The 24,319-nt window shown below is 36.1% G+C and overlaps 1 protein-coding gene across 5 annotated transcripts; it reads right to left on the reverse strand.

Annotated features, from left to right (window-relative positions):
* Positions 1-247: 247 nt before the first annotated feature.
* On the reverse strand, positions 248-19,652 carry LOC149569977 (trans-Golgi network-localized SYP41-interacting protein 1-like). Of its 5 annotated transcripts, none has more exons than XM_089822637.1 (11): positions 19,237-19,652; positions 17,871-18,749; positions 15,832-17,718; positions 12,499-15,750; positions 9,598-10,519; positions 8,862-9,499; positions 1,742-1,886; positions 1,552-1,633; positions 1,289-1,445; positions 799-911; positions 464-670 (listed from the first exon to the last, which is right to left on the reverse strand). In XM_089822637.1, the coding sequence occupies exons 1-9, from the start codon at positions 19,279-19,281 to the stop codon at positions 1,343-1,345; spliced, it is 7,953 nt and encodes a 2,650-aa protein (XP_089678763.1). In that variant the 5' UTR covers positions 19,282-19,652; the 3' UTR covers positions 464-670; positions 799-911; positions 1,289-1,342. The 5 variants fall into 5 exon arrangements, with proteins under 5 accessions (XP_089678762.1, XP_089678760.1, XP_089678763.1 ...); XM_089822635.1 differs by having other exon boundaries at positions 1,223-1,445; XM_089822636.1 differs by having other exon boundaries at positions 248-911.
* Positions 19,653-24,319: the final 4,667 nt, after the last annotated feature.

The raw sequence follows: 24,319 nt of genomic DNA on the forward strand, positions 1-24,319 counted from the left end.
TCAACTTGTATTCGAATGAATCAATATTGATTAAAAAAACATTGTACTTATTTATAGACTCACTGGATATATTTTTTCATTAAATTTTGCCAAAAACAAAAAAAAAATATGGATATATATTTTTATTAAATTTTTCCAGAAATATGAAGCATATCTTTAAGTTGCCTAGTTTTTGTCATAAATTTTGCATCTACCAAGTTTTCCAAGTATGATCAAACAAAGCAAACACAATGAAATCAGTAAAAGATGTTGCTAAATCATTGCAAGAAAGTTTGTTATTCACTTTCACCAATGAAATATTAATGCACAAAATGTCAGCAGCATAATGCACACTGCCATTTTTTAGGTTTGATTGCAATAGGTCTCTCTCTTCTCTTAATCCATGAACTATGAAATAAATGTTCTCCTCATGCTATGAACTGTAGAAATTGAAATTCCACTTTGGTCACCATACTCTTCCATAAGATATCTAATGTTCCAGCCAAATATATTAGCTTCGGAAATCCCAAAAAGATTACCCTATTTTGTTTCCTCTGTTTTACAATTTTGATGTCTGCCTCGAACAACCAAAAATTTTACCATTACATAATCGACAGAAGCATTTGCATTAAAAATTTGAACAGATTGACTTTTTAGCCGTATTTACATTACCGGACCATGCTCCACCACTCTAAAAGAGATTAAAATGGCATTTGTGTCGCAATTTATTTTCCATATATATTTAATTGAACCAAATGCCTTAGTACAAGAGCATAAAAGAATCATGAATTGAGAAATAAACGCTGAAATGTAACTTGCCAGGAAAATTTACAGTAGATGCTGCCATCAATTCTGGCAAAAGTTACACTAGCAATTTTCCTTGCTGAAGTATCAAAATCATTCCAAGCAATATATGCTGTAAATATTAAAACCTGCAAAATAAAGAAAACTGCTTAAAGCCCTTCAAAACCTGGATTAACACAAGAAACAATTAATATCAAGCTAGTCCAAACAGGTGACCCACCTAATACACATTACTTTGAATCTATGAATAAGAAAGATGTAAGAAACCATAATCCCATTAATAATAAAACTTAAATCTAAAAACCTATTGTTGTTGAAATTAGGTCTATGATGAAAACACAATGCAAGATCCTCAAAGAAGCATAATTCTTCAGTTTTGTAATTACAGGTTCCATGTATATCAATACTTTAATATGCCTGCTACCAAACAACAAAATACCTGGCCATGCAAGAGACTCAACCATAGAAAAGCTACAAGCAATAGATGGAAGCAAACACTGATTACCCCTCAACATTGCCACTGAAATATCCAGCCAAACTCATTGGTAAAAAACTACAGTTACAACACCATTGCAGCAATCCAAAGATGTAGTGTAAGCCAATAGACAGTAAGACCCATCCTTGCCATTGGCTGTCGCGTCAGAATACGCCCACCTGAAACCCTGATGGATAAGACAGCCCATTAATTTCAAAATCTGAGAATGATGAAGGAATCAGAACCAATTCCATTAGATATATCATATAATGTAGCATCTCTAAAATGATTACCAAATCCCATCAATCCAGTCTGCTACTGGTTGAGTAGATTTTGGAACAAAACCAGTTGTTGTCAGTGGCTTGAATGCATGACCTGCCACAATCACCAGTACACTATGCAGTAAGTTACTGGTAGTATTTATTATTGCAGCTACATCACACAGTGAAAAAGAATCTAAAATGATAAATTAATCCAAAAAACCTTTGTCATGGTCCTCTCTGTCAAATGTCAATGCATTGGATTCCACATCTATGTCAAGTGCAAGATGATTGCTGGATGCCTTGCGTGTACTACGGACATGGGGTGCAACAGGAACTGATAAAAGTGGGGTCTTACTTGATTGTCCCTGTCAGAGATAGGAAACTATAGTTATCAGCTCCTTAAATTATGACTCAGTATGGATTTTCCGCTTCTTACATCATGACTAATCAGCAGGAGATTAAATGCAAGGGAGGAAAAGGATAGAGGAGACTGATTTATAATATGAATTTTGAAGGATAACACAAAATTGATATAGGTAGCTTCCATTCAGCAATATGAAACAAAATTATGATTCACAATGTGCATACAAACCATTGCCCACAAAATGCCAGAAATTTCAACATAGTCACATATAGTTATTATGAGTAGTGTAGAATCAACAAAACCAAAAGGAAATGTGATTTATGCTATTGAATTTAAAAAGATGAAATAGTCAGATAATGGGCCCTGATATATTAAGTGCCATAATAAAAAGCAACATTTCAATGCCATTGGGGATTCTTTCGTACACCAAGATCCAAGTGGCTTTTATCAAGTAGTAAGGGCAAGTACACTTCATATGATAAAATTGTTTCTTCCTTCATCATGTTTTTGGTTGGAAATTGTGGCAGCTGAAGAGTTAAAACCTTTGCAACATGCTGTGATGTCTTTAGCTCTTTTAATGTGCTAGAGGTGACGGGAGAGGACAGGATACCAATAAAGAATAGGTTTGTTATTAAATTTAATAAACCACATTGCTATCATATTTGTCAGATACCTTTAGATTCATATGCTCCCATTTGTACCGTGCAAATTATAGTCTGCAAGTACTCTCCGAGTTGCCCAGTACTCTGCTTTTTTCTGTGCCACAAGTTTTTAGTTTTAAAAGATAACTCAGAAGTTTATAGACACAAGAAAACATGGATAAAAAAGGTGTTGCAGGTAAAACACAGGTTAAAATGTATTTTTCACACATGTTTATTTGGCTACAGAACCATGCATTTTCTCTTTTCAGATGTCAAGTTCTAATTTAATACATTTATTGAATTTTGCCCAAAATATATCTTTTTTAAGAGATTGAGTTTCAGTACCCTGTAAGTTGGCAATTTTTTACCAAGTTAGAAATTTTGGGTTTGCCAAGTACTTTCCAAGCCCGAGTCTACAATGGTGGCAATAATTGCAGTTCTGAATATGACAGCATATTCAGAGAAAAAAGGAGTTGCAGAAGAGAAAGAGACGATGGTATGACCACGGTGGCATTAAAGATGATGCAAATAGGATGGTGGAGAACTTTTATGGAGCAGAAAATAAAAAACCCAAAGTTGTACATTTGGATTCTGCAAATGTGGAGTATGGCATAAGATATGGATGTCGAGTCGTGTACTGATATTCAAGAGGCAATGAATTTGTTGTTGTTTGACAAAAATAACAAACCTTAAGTTGTGCATTTAGATTTTGCAGATGTGGAGTATGTCAAAAGATATGGATGGAGAGTCATATATTTCAAATTTTCAAGAGGCAATGGATTCAATATGCCCCAATCATTTAGTTGTGGCTTCAGTTTGTCCACAGCAACCAGAAGTTTGTGCTTCATCGTGATATAAGCAGTGGCATGGACCAAGCAAAGGCTTTCCACAACTGCTACCTGGACCACTTCCCCAAATCGATGGATGACCAACCAAACTCAAGAGAGGTATAAAAGAAATAGACAGTGCTATAAATGTTAATCTATCAATGGAAGTTATTACTGAAAACAAATAGAGTGACTCTTCTTCAGACGAACAATCTAAAGAGACAGTCAATAGCATGCAAATGCTAAGTTTTGAAGTTGGTGGGGGTCATTGTAATTGCCTAGCTGTCAAAAATCTCCTCTGTTTTGTACACTGTTAAAAGATCAACCGCTACTATCACAACAGTATAATGGTTTTGTGGTGCAATGACTTCAGTATTCTCAAAAAAAGAATACAGTTAATCTAAATTATAGAAAAAATAATTGCAAATAAAAACAAGATGGATAAGTTCTTTCTTGAATGGATCTTGTAAACCATAGTTTAACACAATCCCACAAAAAAAAAACTGCAGCCCCTACCTACCTACCCCAAATTGCGTACTAAATAAATAAATAATTAGAAATTCCAATTTTTAAAATCATTCTAAGAAATATTGGAAGGCTTTTTGAGTAATTTGATTGGAAGAAACAAAGAACATAATCTATTTAGATCTATTAAGACATAGAATTATATTAAATCATACAATGTTCACATTACGCAAGTTTGCCATCTCATGAAGAATGTACATTATCAACAAAGCAATTCAGAAGAATGTTTCTGATATTATAAATTGGTATCCATATATCCATATGGTGAACCATAAGAACATCTTGAAGGACATCTTAGAACGCACAATTGTTTCATCTACTCTTACTCCAAAGGGCTTAGCCTTAATATTACAACCAATACTTCAATATAATGCCCTACTCTTCTTCACATTTCACGTTACCATCTCTGCATGTGATTCAAGAGTATAGGCCATTACATTGTGGTTCAGCTATGTAAACATTAGAGTTAAAGGTGCACTATTGGAAAAAAGTCCAAATTGAATAACTATAGTGAGCATTTCTTAATGTGAAGCCTGAAACATTAGTGTACAACCAACTTTTAGGACATCCATGGATTCAAGCAATGGAGGCTGTACCATTCACACTCATCGACAGCTTAAGCTCAAAATAAAAACAAGCAACATATGGTAACAACCAATGACAATCCATTCAAACTTTTCCAAGTAGATGAAAAAAACACATTAATATTTCCAACACAACTAATCATTTCTATGAAACATTCAACAAATAGCTGATCTTAAAGATGATTGGGGCCTCTTAGACTTTGAACTGTCAAGTCATAGCAGTTACAAATAAAACAAGGAAAAGCAAGCCCTGTTATCCTTGCCTTAAGAACACAATTAATATTCTACATCATTGTTGAATTCTCCTATAGTTGCTCATTCTAGATAGGTTAATACTTCTCGTGGATCTAATACTACACATTGCTATCAAAAGTACGTATCCTCATCTAGTTGGCTAATCATTGTGGCAAACGTTATAGCATTTTGCAAATGCTTGGTTACAACAGAAAGGAATTAGCTTTGAATCAACAAGGCATTAGCAACCTATTAGTATTCTTGGAAATAATGGAACTAAGAGAATTAGCTATTCATGTTTTACTTTAGTAGTGATATCAAATTTCCCTACAATCTAACTTGCTTTAATCCTTGATTGTTCAATGGACACATATCCTCCACTGGATACTTTCATAAATGACAGTGCTTTAGCCAAGGACTTACAAGTGTAAATGATGTCTCGCCTGCATATCATCATAATACAGGCTTCCCAAATGTATTTGAGGTAAATTCATACTTTGGGGAAGATGCCACGTCTCTATGTAGTGATCCTAACATTCTACCTATTGAACCATTTATTGAAAATCTTAATTAACACACTTGTGATACATGGTACATATGAGATGGAAAAGAACCAAAATGAATAAAGAAAAGATTGTCAAGCTAGGTGATTGTCTAGGCCAATACAAACAATGCAACGCAGCCATATACTTTCTGGGTCATACCAAGGCATGTCAAGCATTGATCCTAATAACATGATGAATAACATTACCTAGGACCCCAATGCCAAACCTCTAAAGAAAAAGATTAGGAAGATGTGCCCGAAGGTTGCTTTAATAGTTAACAAGGAATAGAACTAATTGATTATCACCTTGGATCTCTTTCATGTCCCTTTTTTGGATTAAACAAAATGGCTAGGCCTGATAACTTATATTTTTAGACAACTTAAAATTATAATTATAATAAAATAAAAGGTGATATTAAACACTCTATATTAATATTTAAATAAAATAGATAAGAATCCAAAGTATTTGCTAATACTTGGAGGAAAATGTAGGACGCAAAGGCCCAATTTGAAAAAGTATACCAAGAACGTGTCTACCTTCAGTTGATCATCAGGATTTCATTCAGTTTCCTTCATTTGAACACCAGGATTTCATTCAGTTTCGCTCATTTTGGAGTTTATGCTCATTTCTCACTCCAAGAAAGAAGACTGTTGGCTGGTATTGACTACGAGGACAAAAAACTCTTAGCTTGCCATTTCAAGAAGTCAAGTAAATAGAGGTTTGAAGCTGTTGGCATCAGCATAAAACCAATCACTACAGGAGAAGGTTGTTCCCAAGCAACAACAGGCAGATTCTAAGGTTGCAGTCAGATTGGTAGCTGGTTACCGTTATTAGCTGCAGGTTTTCATTTCTGAGATATTTGTACCCATGTTTTATTCAAGGTGAGGGCAAAAATTTTAAAACATCTTAAGATAGTGAATTGTACCCCGGAATCAGCAGCACATCTTAAGGTGGTCATGTAGCATATTGACAACATTGCCAAACCTCCAGCACTGCTCTAATTCATTTCGATATCTCAAACTAGCTGGGCAGCGGCACAGGGACATTATTATCACTGCTGTAGCACATCTACAGGCCTTCACAGCAATTTCAACCTACATGTTTCATGCTTTTAAATACATTGGCACCTATTCGTCACAATCCCACTATTAGAGTGGGTCAACATCATTGTATTTGCTGGAAACCGAACTCAGAAGTCTAACACATTAGATCAAACGTCTAAATAAATCCACATAGGTTTGATCCAACATGTCACGCCTCCTATAGCCAGCAAGCAGATTCTTCAGGGACATGCTGCTGTTCCTTCATGCTAGGGACAGTTGTGAGTATTGATTGGAAAACATGTAGGTCTGTAACCAGCAACTGGACAGCTAAATAAGTTGTGGACATTCCCACAGTTATACAGAATGTTTGTAGCACATGTTGGAGAGTTATTTGACTGTAATGCTCAAGCTAATAAACTCATCCCACCATACAGCATTGTATATCTCTGACATTGAATAAAATACTATTTATTGAGGCTACAATTTCTGTCATGTTGGTTTGACATCTGACCTAAATTTTGTTGTTCACTGAGGGATTTCCAATGTTCTTTCATTAATTACAGTTGTGTCAGCATTACAAATAGTTTCAGTTGGTTCAAGTTCAGAAAATACGAAGGAATCTCAAAAGAAATACACATATCCACATTAGATAAATCACAATCTCTCCTAGTACCCATTGCAAACCCTGATAGTCATGTGCAGGTCCCAACTTTCGAGATCTTAACAAAACATCTCTCAAAGATGACCTTCCTTTCCTAACATTGACATGATCATAGATCACCCCCAGTCATGAATTCTTATCTGTTATGAATGGATTTTCATTTTCAGGTTACAATCAAATAATGATTAAGCCCCACAGTCAACATAAGCCAACTTAACTAGACATTGGGAAACATTTTGCTATGTTTTGGGTTGAAAAAAAGCAGCCAGAAGCTACCCATCAAAGGGCCATGACATTGCCATTCCACAACCTTCGGGACAAGGTATTAAATAAGATAACATAAATTTATTACTGTCCAACGAAAGACCACAAAGGGTCAAAGGGACTGCCAGAAATAACAAGAAGGGGACCAGCCTGCAGCAAGGACACCAAACGGTGTCCAAGAAGAAACAACAGAAACAAAAGCAGAGAGAAAGAACCAGAGGAAAAAGAGAACCCTCCCAAACCAAAAATACTAAGGGTTAAACAGTAATGAAGAACTGCCAAACCGAAGCATAACCAACCAATAGGGCCAGTCAGAACCCAGGGCCACCCCAGAGTGATCCTCAGAAAGGACAGCTGCAGCAGATAGGATACAGGCCTGGGCCTCACAGATCTGGAAAAAGGGACAGTGCCAAACAGCCGCTCGGTACAGCATACTGAAAGAATCCCTGCGAAGAAGGAAGTGATAAGCTGACATTGACATTGCCATTCCACAACCTTCAGGACAATGTATTAAATAAGATAACATAAATTTATTACTGTCCAACAAAAGACCACAAAGGGTCAAAGGGACTGCCAGAAATAACAAGAAGGGGACCAGCCTGCAGCAAGGACACCAAACGGTGTCTAAGAAGAAACAACAGAAACAAAAGCAGAGAGAAAGAACCGGAGGAAAGAGAGAACCCTCTCAAACCAAAAATCACTGAGGGCCCGTTTGGTGAGCGGAATAGGAATACGTATTCTGGAATAGAATACGTATTCCTGTTCTCCGTTTGGTTCAGCCAATATTTGATGGGAATTCGTGGACCCGAAAATTTATGTTTTCTAAAATAAAAAAAATGGAATAGGAATACGTATTCCAATAACACCTAGTTGGGTGGAATTGCAAGACCCCATTTTTGGGTCAAAATTGGAATACGTATTCCTATTTTACTTCGTATTCCAATCCCGTTTTGGTGCATCCAAACAAGGAATTCAAAATTTTTGGAGTACATATTCCTATTCCGCTCACCAAACAGGCCCTAAGGGTTCCGAACAGTAATGAAGAACTGCCAAACCGAAGCGTAACCAACCAATAGGGCCAGTCAGAACCTAGGACCGCCTCAGAGTGATCCTGAGAAAGGACAGCTGCAGCAGATAGGATACAGGCCTGGGCCTCACAGATCTGGAAGAAGGGGCAGTGCCAAACAGCCGCTTGGTACAGCATACTGAAAGAATCCCTGCGAAGAAGGAAGTGATAAGCTGACAAGCCAGAGGCGTCATGGGGTAATGGTGCTGGAGTGTGCGAGTCCGAAGCCTAAGACTTCCTGAAAATACAGGGAAAGGCACCTCTAATCTAAGCAATGGGTATTATTTAGCATTCAGAGTACTGCAGATCAAGCTATCATACTCAAGATGCTCTGTTTGATAAAAAGGGAGAATAGGAGGAGAACAAGATGAGAGAAAATTGTATCACGTCTATCAATATTCAAGCATAGTCCTGTGAAAACAACCCAACATATTGGACTTCAAAAGTAAATATTTGACTGAATAACCTAGTTGTTATTTGAAAATATACTTTTACAAAGGGCTAAATACAGATGAACCGCACATAGAATTGCATTATTCATATAGATGACAGTATGTCAGATGATGATGTTGAAGAAGAAACTTACCAGTTCTTCGATTTCAGACACTTCTGCAGCAGCAACTACTGGCTGGGGATGCTTTTCCAACAGAAAGTTTTCAAACTGGGCTTCTTTTTCATGAAGGGAAGACTCAAGTCTTACTACCTTGTCAGACAACTCTTCTACACTGTTTTGAGTACTCTGTAACAAAAGAGCTTTAGTTTGTGCATCAGCTCTGGAACTTTCGGATTCCAATATAATACCAGAAAGTTTTTCATATAAGGCGTAAAACAATGATTGTATTTGGCTTTCTCCTTTCTGTTCAAGGAGCATATGATCCAATCCTAATTGTGTAATAATGTTCTCTAATCCCTTCTGCATGTCTCCTATTTCACATTTTTTCTTCTCAATATTCTCTAGTAAGGCTTCAATGTCATAAGTTGATTTTATAGCTTCCTCCTTTAACTGGGTTATCTCTTGATCACGACTTTCCAATTGCAAATGCAAACTCTCTACCTCAACAGTTAGACCTTCTGATAGCTGATGTAACTCTTCAAATCTACTGTGCATGTCAGACAATTCAGATAATGATTTCTCCTGAGATGATTCCAAACTCTCCAAAGCTGCATGTTTCTGTTGGCAGTTGTTTTCCAGTTCCTCCACCTTCTTGTGAAGGTCTTCCAGTTCTGCAATATCTAAATAGTGTCAGTAAAAACAAATGATGTATGGCTATTCTAGCCACCCATGAAATTAAACTTCCCAATAATGAAAAAGAGGAACTTACCTTGGTTTTTGGTTGATATTGCAGCATGCAGTGATGCAAGCTCTTCTTGCATTGCCCTCATTGAGGCCTCATGTGTCTGAATTTTCTTTACATGTGATTCCAATGCATGATTATTATTCTCCATAGAAGCAACATAGCTTTCTAACTCACAAATTCTTGCTTTAGCACCATCTCTTTCTGTTGCAATGTCATTTGCAACAGCTTCAACCCTCATTAATTTGCTCTCTAATTCCTGACAGCTTCTTAGTTTTTCAGCCTCCATTTCTGCATTCTGACATTTAGAGATCAGATTGCTAACTTCCCTTTGGTTACATTTAGACTTCTCATTTGCTGCATTTGCAATGTCTTTGATCATAAACAATAAGTTTTCAGCTGTCTTCACAAATTCACCTTGAAAAGTTAAGTTGTTGTGCTCTACCAATTGCCCATCATGAGAGTTTTCTGACGCTGAATAATTGCTGCCATGTTCTGTTACCTCTTCCTTAGAACTTAAACTATCTGACATGATCTGAAGTTTCAAATCTTGAAGTTCTTCCATAGCATTCTTGCAAACATTAACCAATGTGAAAAAGCTGCCATTCAACAAGAGAATCTCATTATCCTTTTCTTTATTAAGAGCTTCGAGATTGGCAACATTTTTCTTTAGGGACTCCAAAGATTCAACCAGAAAAACAACACCTCCTCTGGTACACTGTAGTAACTTTGACAGGACTGTGGTCCCCTGTTCAACGGCATTACAGTACAGTCCAAATCTCTCTTTGAGAAATTCTTGTTGTTCTGTGCATGAACTCAACCCACGTCCCAGATAATTGACAAGCTCGTCAACAACCTGTCCACTGTCTAAATTATTATCATGTAACAAATAATCCACATGCTCTTCTGTGTATGTTTCTACAACTGCTCCACTGTTCAGAAGCTTTCCCTGAATTTCGGAAAAACAAAATGCAATTGTCAAAATGAGGCCAGCAAACCTTGGATGCATACACAGTAAGCATAGAAATGTTATGGAAGTTATTGGTAAAACAAATTCTCACAAAGATGGAGATTAAACTTCAAATAAAGATTATGACAATTGCAGCAAACTAGACATAGGGACTTATCAAGAACTAAATTTTGAAAAAGGTGATGAAAGAAACAAACTGTCTTAAGTTCACAAAGCCAAAACAGATAAATGGGATTCAAATTATATTGGATCAACTTCGAAAAACAGCTAACTAATTGTACGTATCAGAAGGGAGCCCAACAACTAAATATTAAACACCTAAGAGAAAATCTATTTCAAACATCAAAAAAGGGTCATCCATGTTGCATATGTTACAAAAGAAATATATGCTTCAACAACAAAATAGGAGAGCCAAGATCTGCACTATGGGATACATCCTGAACTTTAGGGCATGCATTCCATAATAAGACATGTAAGGACAGATAATCAAGTGTGTGTAATGGTTCAAGACATGGTGATGGTCGAGTGGTGTATGTAAATATTGGTATGTAATTCTGATTCATGAATATTGTAGTATCACCATTGGCAAATGCCAGTGGCGTAAGCAACTCTTAACTAGTCTTGTTGTCCATTCTGTACCATGGGTAAATATAATCCTGTGACATTATGCTAGCAATGCATTTAAGCCCACCATTTGCATGTCACACATAAGCTCCAAGGATTGAACTTCAGTTTAAATGTATAGTGTGCTGATATATGGAAGGAGTCATAAGGGCCTTGGACAGCAAGGAAACTTCAATTCGTGAAGACAAGTGTCAGCAATATATGGAAGGAGTCTCAAATAAGAGGACCAGTCAGGCTATGAGAAGTAAAAATAACACCTCATGCGCTCAGAAAATAAGCTGCCTCCTTGTAAGGTATTGATGATTGTCAAGAAACACCAACCATAGCGATCATATACCTGAGTTTGAAAATGATCATAGCACCATCACAAAGAATGTAAATACTGAGAGGCCATTACATGTAGAGCTTGACCACTGGGTACCATCATTGACCCAGAAGGGTGCACAAAGCCCCAAAAGGCCTGCGTCCACATACCATATAACATGTTCTTTATGAAATACTCCAAGCCCTAAAAGGTCAAAGGACCAGAGGTTTTTTAGTCATTCGAACAAAGGAATTTGCCAGACATTTGGTGTGCTAACAAAACAGATCAACAGAAATTTTAGAAAATGGTGGGCAAGATATACAAGTAACAGACAGTTTGGGAACCACAAATTTGCAATGAAAATTATCAGACATTATAAGACATTTCTCTTTCAGAATCATTCCATAATTATAAATTTTACTTTAAATTTTAGTATTTTAAAACTGTGTTACTGCATGTATGTCTGTCCAACATATTAAAAAAGTAAATGATTATCCATGGGAAATCGGTACTCATAGCCTGGGCCACACTAAATCAAATTGACACACTGTGTTCATTGCTAAACTCAGTGCAGAAAAAATAAGTTATAAGTTATTCCCTTTTTCTGAAAATTCCTCCAAGTTTTGGCATTTGCTTGTAAATTCCTGGTTTTTCATTTCTGCAGTATATTAGCATTTTTTTATTTACTGTGTCTTTCCCATTTCAAACCTATGTAATTGAATTCTGTTTACATCTTAGCTTGATCCTATGGTAATGATGTAACCATGTATCCTCAAACTTGATCCTTAAAAATGACATCTTATCCCAGAAACCATCATGCATGGAGGTGCCCATGTCTCCTAGCGACTATGTCTCAGATCTACACAATGCACATTTGGAGTATATATTTTACTAATTCTAGCCTCCAGATTGGAAGCATATACCAACATGTGTTACCTTCAAGTCATGGCAAATAAAACGGACAGCAAAACAAAATAATAAGTTTCATAAACTTGACATACACCAAAAATTGCTTTGCACTCTTAATTACCTCTTGATAGAGCTCCATAGTTGTTGAATTCTGTTCATTTCCAATTTCTGTACCAGGCAACTTTGCTCCTTTTAACGTATCAAGTTGAGTTAATATATCTTTAAAAGAGAGCTCCATACTTCTCATAATATTTAGCTTCTTTGGGAAATCATTTGCCAGTAAAGAGAGTAAGTATCCATTTTCTTTCTTTAAAATTTTCAACAAGGCAAATTGTTTTGACAATTCAGAAATCTGTTCATCTACTCTGATGTGGACTTCATTTAATTCTACTGTACGTGCTGCAAGTACATCCTTGATTGCTTGTATCTCACAGCTGCTTTCAGCTTCTGTTGCCTTTATTTCATTTGTGAGCATTGAGACCTTCTTTTCTGAATTGCTTAGCTCATCCTCAAGGTTACGGATTTTTTCAGAAGCCTCATTCAGTTTTGTAGCAAATAAATCAGCTTCTCCTTTGCACTTCTTAGCTTCTTCTTCAGCCAAACTTATCTTCTGCCATAGCTGATGAACTGATTCATCAAGCCATTCAACCTTCCCTATTGGATCCCTTGTTAAAACTTCAACTGGAAACTCAATAGCCTCTATAGAATTCATCAGTCTTTGCATCATATTATTGTTGTCAAGTAATGACTCTTCTAGCTCAGTACAATGTTTCCTTAAGGAAATTATATCTATTTTTTCACTTTCAAAACGCTCCAACTCAATAGACAGATTTCCAATTCTCTCTTTATGCTCGTTTAAAGCCAAGTCACGTGCCTTTAACTCCACATTCAAGTGCTCAAGTTCTGATAGTTTTTCATCCACAGACTGTTTCAAGCTGTCTCGCTGCTGAGCTAAACCTTTGCCTTTTTTGACTGCCATAGTCAATTTCTCTCTTATTAATGCAGATCTCTCTTCTGCTTCCTCAAGCTGCACTTTTAAAGCATCCTTTTGATCTTTTATTGTTACTAATTCGTTGCTCATTATTCTATTTTGCTCCATCAGACTGTCTATCTCCGCTTTATGTGATGCTACCATTGAAGAGGCCTTTTCTTGCTTTTCATTCAATTCAGTTAATATCATACTTTTTTCATCTAAAACAGCTTGAAGACAATGAAGCTCCTCTGTCTTTGCATTATCAGCTTCTTCAAGCATCTTTACTTTTTCAGAGAATGTATTTAGCTTATTTATAAGCTTCCTGACACATCCTTCCAAATGCTCCTCATCGCTACAACTGGACAACTTTTCAAGCCCTTGATTGTTAATTGTTTCGCTGACAATATCCACTATCCTCCTAATACAATCTTCTGCGGTTGAGCTTTTATCAACAACATTGTGCTCTAAAGGAGCTTCACATTCAAACACTTCAACTTGCTGATCCACAAGTTCCTTGCATGAACTCTCTTTCTGGGATGCTTCCAGAGTTGAACTCTCATACCTGCAATTAAGCTCTTCGATATTTTTCAATAACACCTCTTTCTCTTGTTTCTCAATTAGAAGATTTTCCTCTAGGTCAACTATTCTCCTTTTTGACTCCTCTAGTTCAAAGGTAGATAAATCGCATAATTTTTTAAGATTCACAATTTCATGTTCAAAATGAGCAACATCTTGTTGGGCCTGACTAAGTGAACTGCAAAGCCACTCAATCTTAGACTCTACTTCAAATGATTGCATTGATGCTGGTGGATCAATGCTATTAAGCACCTTTTCCCATCTTTGGATAAGATTATTCCTTTCAGATAAGGACTGCTCCATCACACCCAATTGTTCAACTAGGCTAGAGTATTTATCCTGCAGTTCCTCAGACTTGGTTTTTAGATCATAACCATTGCTCTCTTTAATCATCTCGCCATCCATAATTGTTTCAGATGACTTATAATCTGCATTCCCTTCAGATATTTTCCAGTCCCTACTACTTGTGCATGAAGCATTCTCAGCTGAAGATGATCTTGCAAGCCATTCAATTTTGTCAATTAATTCTTTTTGGCGGAGGTCCTCTGGAAAATTTATCTCCCCCAACAAATTTTCAATATTTTGAATAACAAAGTCCCTGTTCAAAAATGATGCTTGAAAATTATTCACAGAGTTCTTAACATCTGCTAACTCTAATTCCAATGCCTTCACACGCTCAGAAGCCTTCAGTGCATCGGCATGCAATACATCATTTTTCATTTGCCATTCCTTCAGGTATTTTTCTAGTTCATTTGACTTATCTACTAAGGATTGTTTTAAAGCATCTCGTTGCTGAACCAATCCTTTACCTCTGGAGACAGCCAAACTAAGTTTTTCTCTAACAGATGACAATTTGGTTTCTGTCTGGTCAAGATCATTTCTGAGTTTGCAGCTTTCAAGTTTTACTTCTTTAAGATTCTCTTCAGTTTTGCATAAGGCGTCCCTGAGTTCCCTAATTTCAGCTTCTTGCTGATTTCTGATTGATGTTATTTCATCTATTTTTTCATACGACTCTGCCAATTCCTTCTCTTTGCAGCTGAAGAATTCCCTGAGAATCCCATCTAAAGGCATTGTAGCCTCATTCTCCCACAAGTGCTCATAACTGGATGCAAGTTCAAATAAGTTTTTTCGAAACAGATTAACTTGGTGCAGAGAAGCCTTATACTTCTTAATCAACAATAGGAGGCCTGTCTCAAGATAAGATATTCTCTGAAAGCTAGGATCGGCCACCAACATCTCATCTTGAATGGCCTCCTCAATGAAAGCTACTAGCTTGTCGATGGCCATATCAAATTGACATTTCATGTCATCACAAGAACCTGCAGATGTTTTCATCAACATATCCTTTTCTAGAAGAGATTTTTGAAGAGATTCTACCTCCAACTGTAGAGAATCCCTCTCATCTGCAAGTTGAGCTGTCCTTTTTTCCATATTTGCACATTTCTCATCAAGGGTTGTGCACTTAGCACTAATTTCTTCTATTTGGCCAGACTTTTGAGAAAGTTCAATATACTTGCCATTGATATCTTGTATGTCTTTATCCTTTATAAACAAAGCAGACTCAAGTTCCCTTATAGTCGCTTCATGGTATGATCTCTCGCTTAATCCTTCCTCCAACTGTTTGACAAACTTGCCACAGACATCAACAAGGATATTCAAGGCCATCGGAGTATGCATATTTTCTCCATCTGCATTAGCATCTGCATCCCGTAGACGATTGAGCAGCCCTTCACTTCCTTCACTCATCCTCTCTTGCAGCTGGACCAGCTTTTTAAGATGATCACATGTACTAGTAAGTTCCCTAACAGCTGAAACTCTCTCATCCTGTATAATGCCAAATCTTTAATCAGTATTTCAGACAAGCTCTGGATTTTAAAATTCTAAATTATTAAGTTCAAATCTTACCTGCAAGATTCTAAATTCTGCAAGAAACTCTAAAGTGGCACTCACAGCAATAGCAAGCTCTGCATCAATATTCAAGATATGCAACTCACTCTTACACTCAGATGGTTGAATGCTTTCTTCAAGAGTTTTTACTTCATGATGCATTACAAGTTTATTGCCATCAGGAACAGCTAGTAATGAATTTTCTTGGACGCAACTAGGCAATAAATTTGCTTGGTTTTGCAATGGCACAGAAGCCTCTGCTAACAAGTGTGCATGCTTGTGCAGATTGCCTGTGAGATGCGTACTTTCATGTGTAGCTTTCTTAAGCTGAAATACCACACCTTTCAAACGATTATTATGCTCCAATTGTTCATCATGCATCTTGGATGACCATTCCTTGCAATTTTGCAGCTCCACAGAAAGTTTGTTGTTATCCTCTATAAGTTGATTCCTCTCTTCTTCAAGTGTTTTATGGAACTCGGCTTCTCTTCTGATTTGCTCCAATTCAACTCTTACCAAATTAAGGTCACTGGATAGGTCTGATCTCTCAATTTCAACTTTTTTCCCTAGTAACTTGCATTCATCAAGTTCACCTGTAAGTTTCAAATTTTCAAACTTTAACTCATTCAATTCGTCTTCGAGATGTAATATTTGAAGATTAAGTTCATCTATCTGCTGTCTTGATTTCATAGCTTCTGCTTCATATTGCTCCTTTAAAAGAATTACAGAGCCGATTTCCAGCTTATAGGCCTCATAATCTCTTATGACCTGTTCTTTAGTTTTGTTTGATTCTTCAAGTATAAGTTTCAATTCAGCCAATTCTTTTCTCACTAGCTGATTCTCATGTGCTTCCTTGTTCCTATTTCTTGAATACTGATCAAATTTAGCCAGAAGATTCTTGTGATTTTCATCGCTGAGGATCTGTGGATGAATTCCAGGCATTTCCATTGTATGAACATCCTCTTTGCTATTTACTTCCTTGGCAAAAGTTAAAACTCCAGCTTCGAGAGAATTCCTACCTTCTTGCAATTCAGTCATTGACCCCATCTCTGCCGACATTTTAGACAATGCCGCTGCATTCTCTGTTTCAATGTCCTCTAACTTTTGTTGCAAAGTGCTAAAAATGACTGCAGATTGGCTCACTTTTTTTTCCAACTTTTCACCATCAAATTGGGAAATTTGAAGCTTCTCTTCCAACAAACCCCTTTGTCTTTTCATGTCTTCTATGTCACTCACTTTTTCCCCCAAACCACTGGCAAGAACATCTTTCTCTTCGCTGACTTCTTGTAATTTCTGCTGTGTACTTTCCAATTCCTGTAAAAGGCATGCTCTTTGATCAGCTTCAGCTTGGAGCTTGGCTCTCAACTCCTCCAATGCATTGGCCATATCTGACTTTTCTTGCTGCCATCCATCAAGCGCCTTCTCTGAAGGCTCTTCTTCTAAAATAGATTTATGCTCAAGCACTGCTGCACCAGCCGCATCCTGAAATTTGACTGCTAAGCTAAATTTCTCCTCTGTGAGCTTCTCTACCTGCATCTGGTAGGAATCCATCTTGGAAATAAACTGCATCTTCTCTTCATTTGCTTGCAAAAGAGCATCCTTGCATGCATGAAGTTCAAGCAGAATTTGTTCCTTATCAAGGAGATCATTCTTCATTACAAATGCTGATTCTTCCAAACTTGTGGTTCTACTTTCAGTCAGATGGTCTAGAGCATCGACAAATGACTCGTCGAAACTCATTTGCCTGTTTCTCCCATCTTTGAAACAATGCAGAGAATTCCCAAATGAAGATTGGAACTTGCCAGCTGAGAAAGATGTAGGAGGCTTGTACACGCTAACCTGTCTGGGTCCTTGTAGTTCTTCAATTACACTTTGTTGCAAATCCAAATCTGAAGCTGCAACTCCCTGCAGGCTCATTAAAAAAACAGAAATGAGCATGTTATTTTTTTGAATCTTCAAACCCATGATTAAAAAATCCGAAAACAAAAAAGTCTATATAAATTGATTAGATATGCACACAAGCTCATCAAATCTTGGATGTCCCCTTATTCACCAACCTGTATTTTGCAATCCAACTTGTATCCGGCAGAGCTGTTTTCCTCTGTATTGTCTTCCAAATCTTGTAAAGTACCTTCAGACAATTTAGCACTTGAGTCTTCGCAAACATGTGCAACTTGCTTGTCACTTGATTCACCAACCTGTATTCCCAAAAAAGATAGTTTGTCTCTGTCTGGGATTTTCTCTTCAATATTATCTCCCAAACCTGAACCTTCAAACCGTTTCGCTCTTGAGTCTTCAGAATCGTGTGCAGGACTTATCTTGGAATTAGCAAGCTCAAAATTGATGCCCTTTGGAGATGACATTCCTTTTGCTTGTTCATGCAAAGGATTGAAACTAGATGACATGCTTTCTTCATCATTGGCCAGATCAACAGCAGATGAATTCTCTAAGGCCTCCTCCTGTGCTGGTAATATATCTTGAACGGTGTCAATGTTGATCCGTAACCCCTCAGCCAAAGACGATTCCTTATTGTCAGCCAAATCTGAGGAGACGTGAGGAAGACTAGCAGCACTCTCCGATTCCCCTTCCCCGGGAATATTACAATCAATGTAACTCTTCTCTTCATTGGACGCAGGATGAACAGACTCGTTGCACATATGGAACGCCGTTGCATCCTTGGAAAGGTCGTCCGCTGCCAAATTCTGTTTCTCCGCATCATCAGATGGTTCAGACTCCATCGCGACAACTACTTCTCTGTCCCTAGCCTGGGACTCCAAATATTCATTGCCGCCTGATAACCCTAAAGCAACACTGTAATTTGTCTCCGGTTCAGCATTATTATCACGAATTTCTAAGGCTTGTTCCTCAGATGGAATGCCCCCCGCAAACGACTGTGCACCACTTTCCCCGTTAACTTTCTTCTGCTTCTCTCCTCTCTGCCATAAAAACTTGCACACTCAGAAATTCCAACATGCAAACAAAAGAAAACAATCCAAAAGGCAAACACTAGAATCAAGAAACTTGCAGCAATCATCGCCCACAAGAAACAGACAAAAAACAAATAGATCAACCGTAGTAAATCGCTACCCGCCCTTAACAGAACGGAGAAAATCAAAACATATTGCATACTTGCACAAGTAAGCAGTACCAACAAAATCCACAATCTGCCATATTTGTCAAAACTCAAATATATCATGCTTGTCAAACTCACCAATGCACTGCAAACTAAAATTTAACGTAAAACTCTAATTGCTCTGATAAAACAGATCGGTAAATAAAACCCAGAAAGCACTGTAAATCCTGCAAACCTATTATTTATAGTAGTATGAAATAGCTTCAGATCCCGGAATGGTTCTTCTAAAGTGGGTTGATATAATTTTTGAATGGGTATAACATATTCTTCAATGGGTGCATAAAACATACCTTCTTTTTCTTCTTACCACCTGCTCTGTTGTTGGGATGATCCATTCCGTGGTATTGTTCAGGTTTCAAGTCCTAAAAAAGCGAACTTCCATTGAAAACATAAGGGCTCGTGGCCTGAATTCTCCAAAAGCTGAAATACAGCAGATTGATAGGAAACAATTTGGCCAGTTCATAAAGTAATCCACCTGCAATGCGATCCACGTGGGGGTATTCAATATTTGAAGCCAATTTCGTCATAAAGGCTGCTTGCCATCGAAGAGACCTGGTTTTGATGTGTATGGATGCATTTTTTCTATGGTTGGTCGTTTACTGAATACCCGCGTTCGGACAGATTGATTCAAAGTTCCCAAATTGGGCGACACGGTAATATAGATACCTTAGGAAAAGCCATTCAAATCTTCAGAATCAAATGTTGTGGCAATTTGAGCATTTTTATCTTCTTATATCGGAGCCAATGTCATTATTTCTTAGTTACTTTTAGGTGTGATTGAATGAATAAATGAAGAAATTTAAAAACGTTTGTTACCCTATGTTTCTATCTATTATGCTGCTTAACTTTATTTTGTGCTTAAAAATAAGTATAAAATTGTTTTCATGTAATTTTCTAATTAGCATATAAGAAAATTTAAGAATCTTCTCTTATTATTGTGGTGAAGTAGTTGCTCAACAATTGAAAATAGGTTGTTGAAAAAATGAGGGTTGAAGTTAAGCAGTTGTTGCATACTGAATAAAAGGTTAAATGTCTTCCTAGTTTTTCTTCTCGCTATTAAGATACATTTCTTTCCATTTTTCCCCTCCAAACTTATGTGCATATATTAAATTATATAAAAATAAAACATGTCTGGAAATTATAAGCAACAAAATAAGCAAAATTAATAACTTCATGGGGACACCTACTCAATGGAATATTCCTTAAAATGTTGAGCAATGACAACTAGCCAAATTAAGCTTAGTAGTCGCATGGGGACCTCCCCTTAGGCAAAAGCAGTCTATAGAACCCCTTAGAAAAAGCAAACGTTGGAGAATAGGATTCCACAACTTTAGTTCCTTTGAAACTTCAAGTGTGTTCTTTGACAATGAATTTTGATCACTAGGTTGTTGTGTCTAGTTGTGTTGCTTTAAAAAGAATACCTAAATTGTTTGTTTCTATATTATCCTCATAGTTAGAGTGAATACCATTGTACGTTAGGCATTCTAAGACAAAATATCACTTTGTGTCTACCACTCCCATGTTGCAAAATATACATATTCTCTCCTCCTATTCTTCCTTAGGTATTATCCATCTACTTAAATTCACATCTCAAATGATGAGAACTTGCCCTAGGTTGGGCTATGAGCATTTTAGCTCTCCATTTGATATTCGTTCCTATGTATTATTTCTCCTCATGATCCTATGTGCGGTCAAATTTTTTGATATGATAGTTTTTTTTGTGCCCATTTTGTTTTGATTACCATATGAGACTCCTATATTTTTCCTCAACAAACATTTTTGTTTCGTCATTGTTATCCTAACATTTATGCATATTAAAATTAATTTATTTCATCCACATGTTCTTTCTTCTATCAAGTCTTTCCTCCATGACCAACTAAGGCCCCATACCTTGAGTTTTCTTTAGACGGATAAATAACCAAACTATTGTTGAAGCCTCTAGAGAGAATATGCATGTTTCTACCAATAAGACCTCATAACGGACAACCATTTTAATTTTGAGGCTATTGATGATTAAATGTTTTTGGATACCTTCTATTAGCCTTGATATGATGTTGCCCAAAATCTCACATCCATAATGGATCACTGAGGTAATCAACAAACCAAAAAGCATCTTCTTGATTTCCCAATCTCATAACTTTGCTTTCATACATCTATTTTATAAAGAATACATTGTTTTCTAGAGTCCTCATTATTTTTTCTCTACATATTTTCAACCTAAGTTTGTAGTGGAAATTGATCCCAACATACATCTGATGTAGAGGAAAAGGTTTACACAAAACTTGGAACCAATCTAATACCAAATGGGCATCCTTCCCAACAAATAGACACAAACCTAAACTTGATTTGGGTATTCAACCTACACAATATGACACCTTGGAAAGCTTTTTAATGATAAATGAGACATTCTTGAACCATACATGGACATCAATCTCACAAATACATATATAACAAAGTTTTACCACCATCCTATAGCAACAATGATAGGAAACCATGTAAATAGGACAGATTTTGGAAATCAGTTTGTTTGACCCTTAAATCAAAAGGTAGTTTTTTCTAAAAAGAATGAAAATTGTTCAAAACATAATAAACTATCCACCCACCAATTGTTAGGTATTTACTATACATAGCCGTTGCAAAATATTCTTTAGACAATAGATCTGGGAAACTAAAATTTGAACAGACCAATTTTACAAAAATGAGCATAACTTGCTCATTTCTTGATGATAATGAGTCAAACATGAAGCAAACAAAAGTGGATTCAATAATATTTCCAAAAATATTATTGTTATCTCCAAAATCTGTACCATAATGCTTTAAGTCCTAAAACCCTCAGCAATTTTGGAGAAACATTAGATTAATCAAAGGTTGTGGGTAACCCATGACCTAATTGAACCTCTAGATTATAGGTCGGTTCCTATCTAATATATCTGATATCTCACCTATACTAGTGAAGCTATAAAGTTTGTATGGAAAAGGGTAAAAAGGTAAACTTGAAAATGGAAAAACTTAATGATGAAAACTAAGGTGATACACTAGAAATAATAACGCAAATTACTATTGTACTCGTAACACAATGAATGCTTTCAACTAATAATCACAAAACATGCCTTGAAGGAACTATTAATCCACATAAATAATTTAAGAGAAGGCTAAAATATGAATATACAAAAGGAAATAAATCACAATCCAATATATCACCAAGGAAACACAACTCAAAACCTATGAATAACATATATCAGACATAGAAGATGCAAGAGACATTACCCACAAGGTTTATAAATAAAACACAACTAGATAACATCAATCACCATAAGGCATACAACCATATCTTTAACTCCAAAAGTTGAATCCAATGAAAACTATATTACGATCAAAGGCACAAAGAACAATACATCTGCATAATAGCTCAAAATATTCAAGAAAAAGATGCCAAGGACAAAAATTCACATGTGCACCTCTCTCCTCTCAAAATTTGAATCCCTTTCCAATCAAAAAGAGGGGTATATAGCAATAATGAAACAACACCACCTTCCCACAAAATTAGGAAGTGGGGTCGAAAATCAAAGAAAATTGCTTGCAAAAATAGCCTAAAAGTTCCAAAAACATGCCACATGCACTCCAAACTGTGTCTTGATCAGATACATGTATGGACAAGTCCAGGAAGACTCCATAAATGACAAAAAATTGATCCATAATTGACTCCAAAGTCATGAGTGTGATCTGAGAATCTAAAAATAGTAACTAAACATCTCCCTTGAAATTTGGTATTTAGAATGTTAACTTCCCTCATAATGCTTTGACACTTCTAGTTAACCAATGATTCAAACCTTTTAATTTGAAATCCTAATGCAAATTCCCTTTTAATTATTATTTAATTGCATGAATTTTATTATTAAATAATTGATTCATAGAATATCAACTATGAAATAATAATTACATTTTTTAGTATGCAATTAAAAAATAATAATAATAATAACGATGTTTTAATATCCAAGATAATATAAAATTTAAACAAGTTATTCATTATAATATTTTAATAAAACATCTTTATTAACTAACATTTGCAAATATGGGTTGGACCCGAAATATTATAAAGCATATTTGAAGAATGAATAAAAGGTAAATGTAAGTTTTTTTTGGCCATTCAAGAGTTATGGAAAAATGCTTGATTAAAAGGGCTTAAAACCCTATCCGCAAGAAGAAATGGAAATGTTTGTAGTTTTGTTATTTATTTTGTGATTTTCTTGGTCTCCTTCCATGACGTCATGGCTAGACACTTATCTATCATGGTTGGGCGTTGCATGATGTTGTCTTTTATCTCTCTCTTCTCTATATTTTCGAGTGCCATTATTGTATATTTGAAGGTTTTCTTGGGATTGCATATATCATGAATGGAGAATCATTGTTTTGGTTGTGGCTTTCTCCCTATCTGTTGTTGTTATAGCCATGACTGCTGGGGATATCATGGCTTTCTTCCATGATTTTTTGGAGATGCTAAAGCTAATACTGGGTTTTTCTTTCTGTCGTATTTCTAGGTATTTGTTTGTAACATCATGGTTGTTGGAGTTATCACGGTTGCATCTTTTAGCCACAACCTATATATCTATTCTTCATGACACTTAATCCTTTTTACCTATAGCTACGATTTGGGTCATGTATTCTAAGCAAAATTTGAACAAATTTCTAAGATTGTAACCCAAATCTGGATTCTACTGTCTATAAGTGATCTTAAGCCTCTTTTTTGTTGTTTGAAATTTTTACTATACTTAAAACTGAGATAGATTTCCTTGCATATCATTGTTTTGATTTTTTACCATAATTTTTGAATATGTTGAAACCCCAAGTGCCCTTTTTCTCTGCTTAGACTTGTAGCTCATTTTGTGTGGCTTATATTTTCCAATATTTAAGGTATGAAGGATGTGCATTAGAAATGATACTGCATAGTTTTATTACTTCTCTTTTAACAAATTTGACCTGAGTTGGATCACCACCTTCGTTTCCAAAAGTACAAGTAAATTATCTGTGGAATTTAACCAAAGCCCTGGAACATGATACCATTTTTGTGTGGACTTGCCATATGTTGTGATGCATTTATTTAGAGAGAATCTTCCTCTATAGCCTTCTCTTACTTGAGCAATCCACAAAAGGAGAGTTAGGCATTAACCAATAAATTCAAATTATATGACTATTTAACCATGCTTGGCCTTTACCCATTTAACATATCCAAAGCAACAAGATTGTTTCCTGATGGAGCATTTATTCTAGTCTTATACCAAGTTGAAGCTTGATTCTTAGGAGGATTAGCAACTATTTTTTAATTTTCTTTTGCCATTTGCATATTTCTCACTTCACTCTCCACATAAGGATTTA

The sequence above is a fragment of the Cupressus sempervirens genome, chromosome 3, assembly GCF_028749045.1.
Source record: "Cupressus sempervirens isolate cs-2001-9-10 chromosome 3, ASM2874904v1, whole genome shotgun sequence".
NCBI classification, from domain to species: domain Eukaryota; kingdom Viridiplantae; phylum Streptophyta; class Pinopsida; order Cupressales; family Cupressaceae; genus Cupressus; species Cupressus sempervirens.

Excerpts from the sequence above, each read along its gene's own strand:
- LOC149569977 (XM_089822636.1), bottom strand. The coding sequence starts at position 19,281 with ATGGATCATCCCAACAACAGAGCAGGTGGTAAGAAGAAAAAGAAG. Across the intron at positions 17,719-17,870 it reads AGTTGGATTGCAAAATACAG|GGAGTTGCAGCTTCAGATTT; the intron begins GTTGGTGAATAA and ends ATGAGCCTGCAG. Across the intron at positions 15,751-15,831 it reads CAGAATTTAGAATCTTGCAG|GATGAGAGAGTTTCAGCTGT; the intron begins GTAAGATTTGAA and ends GGCATTATACAG.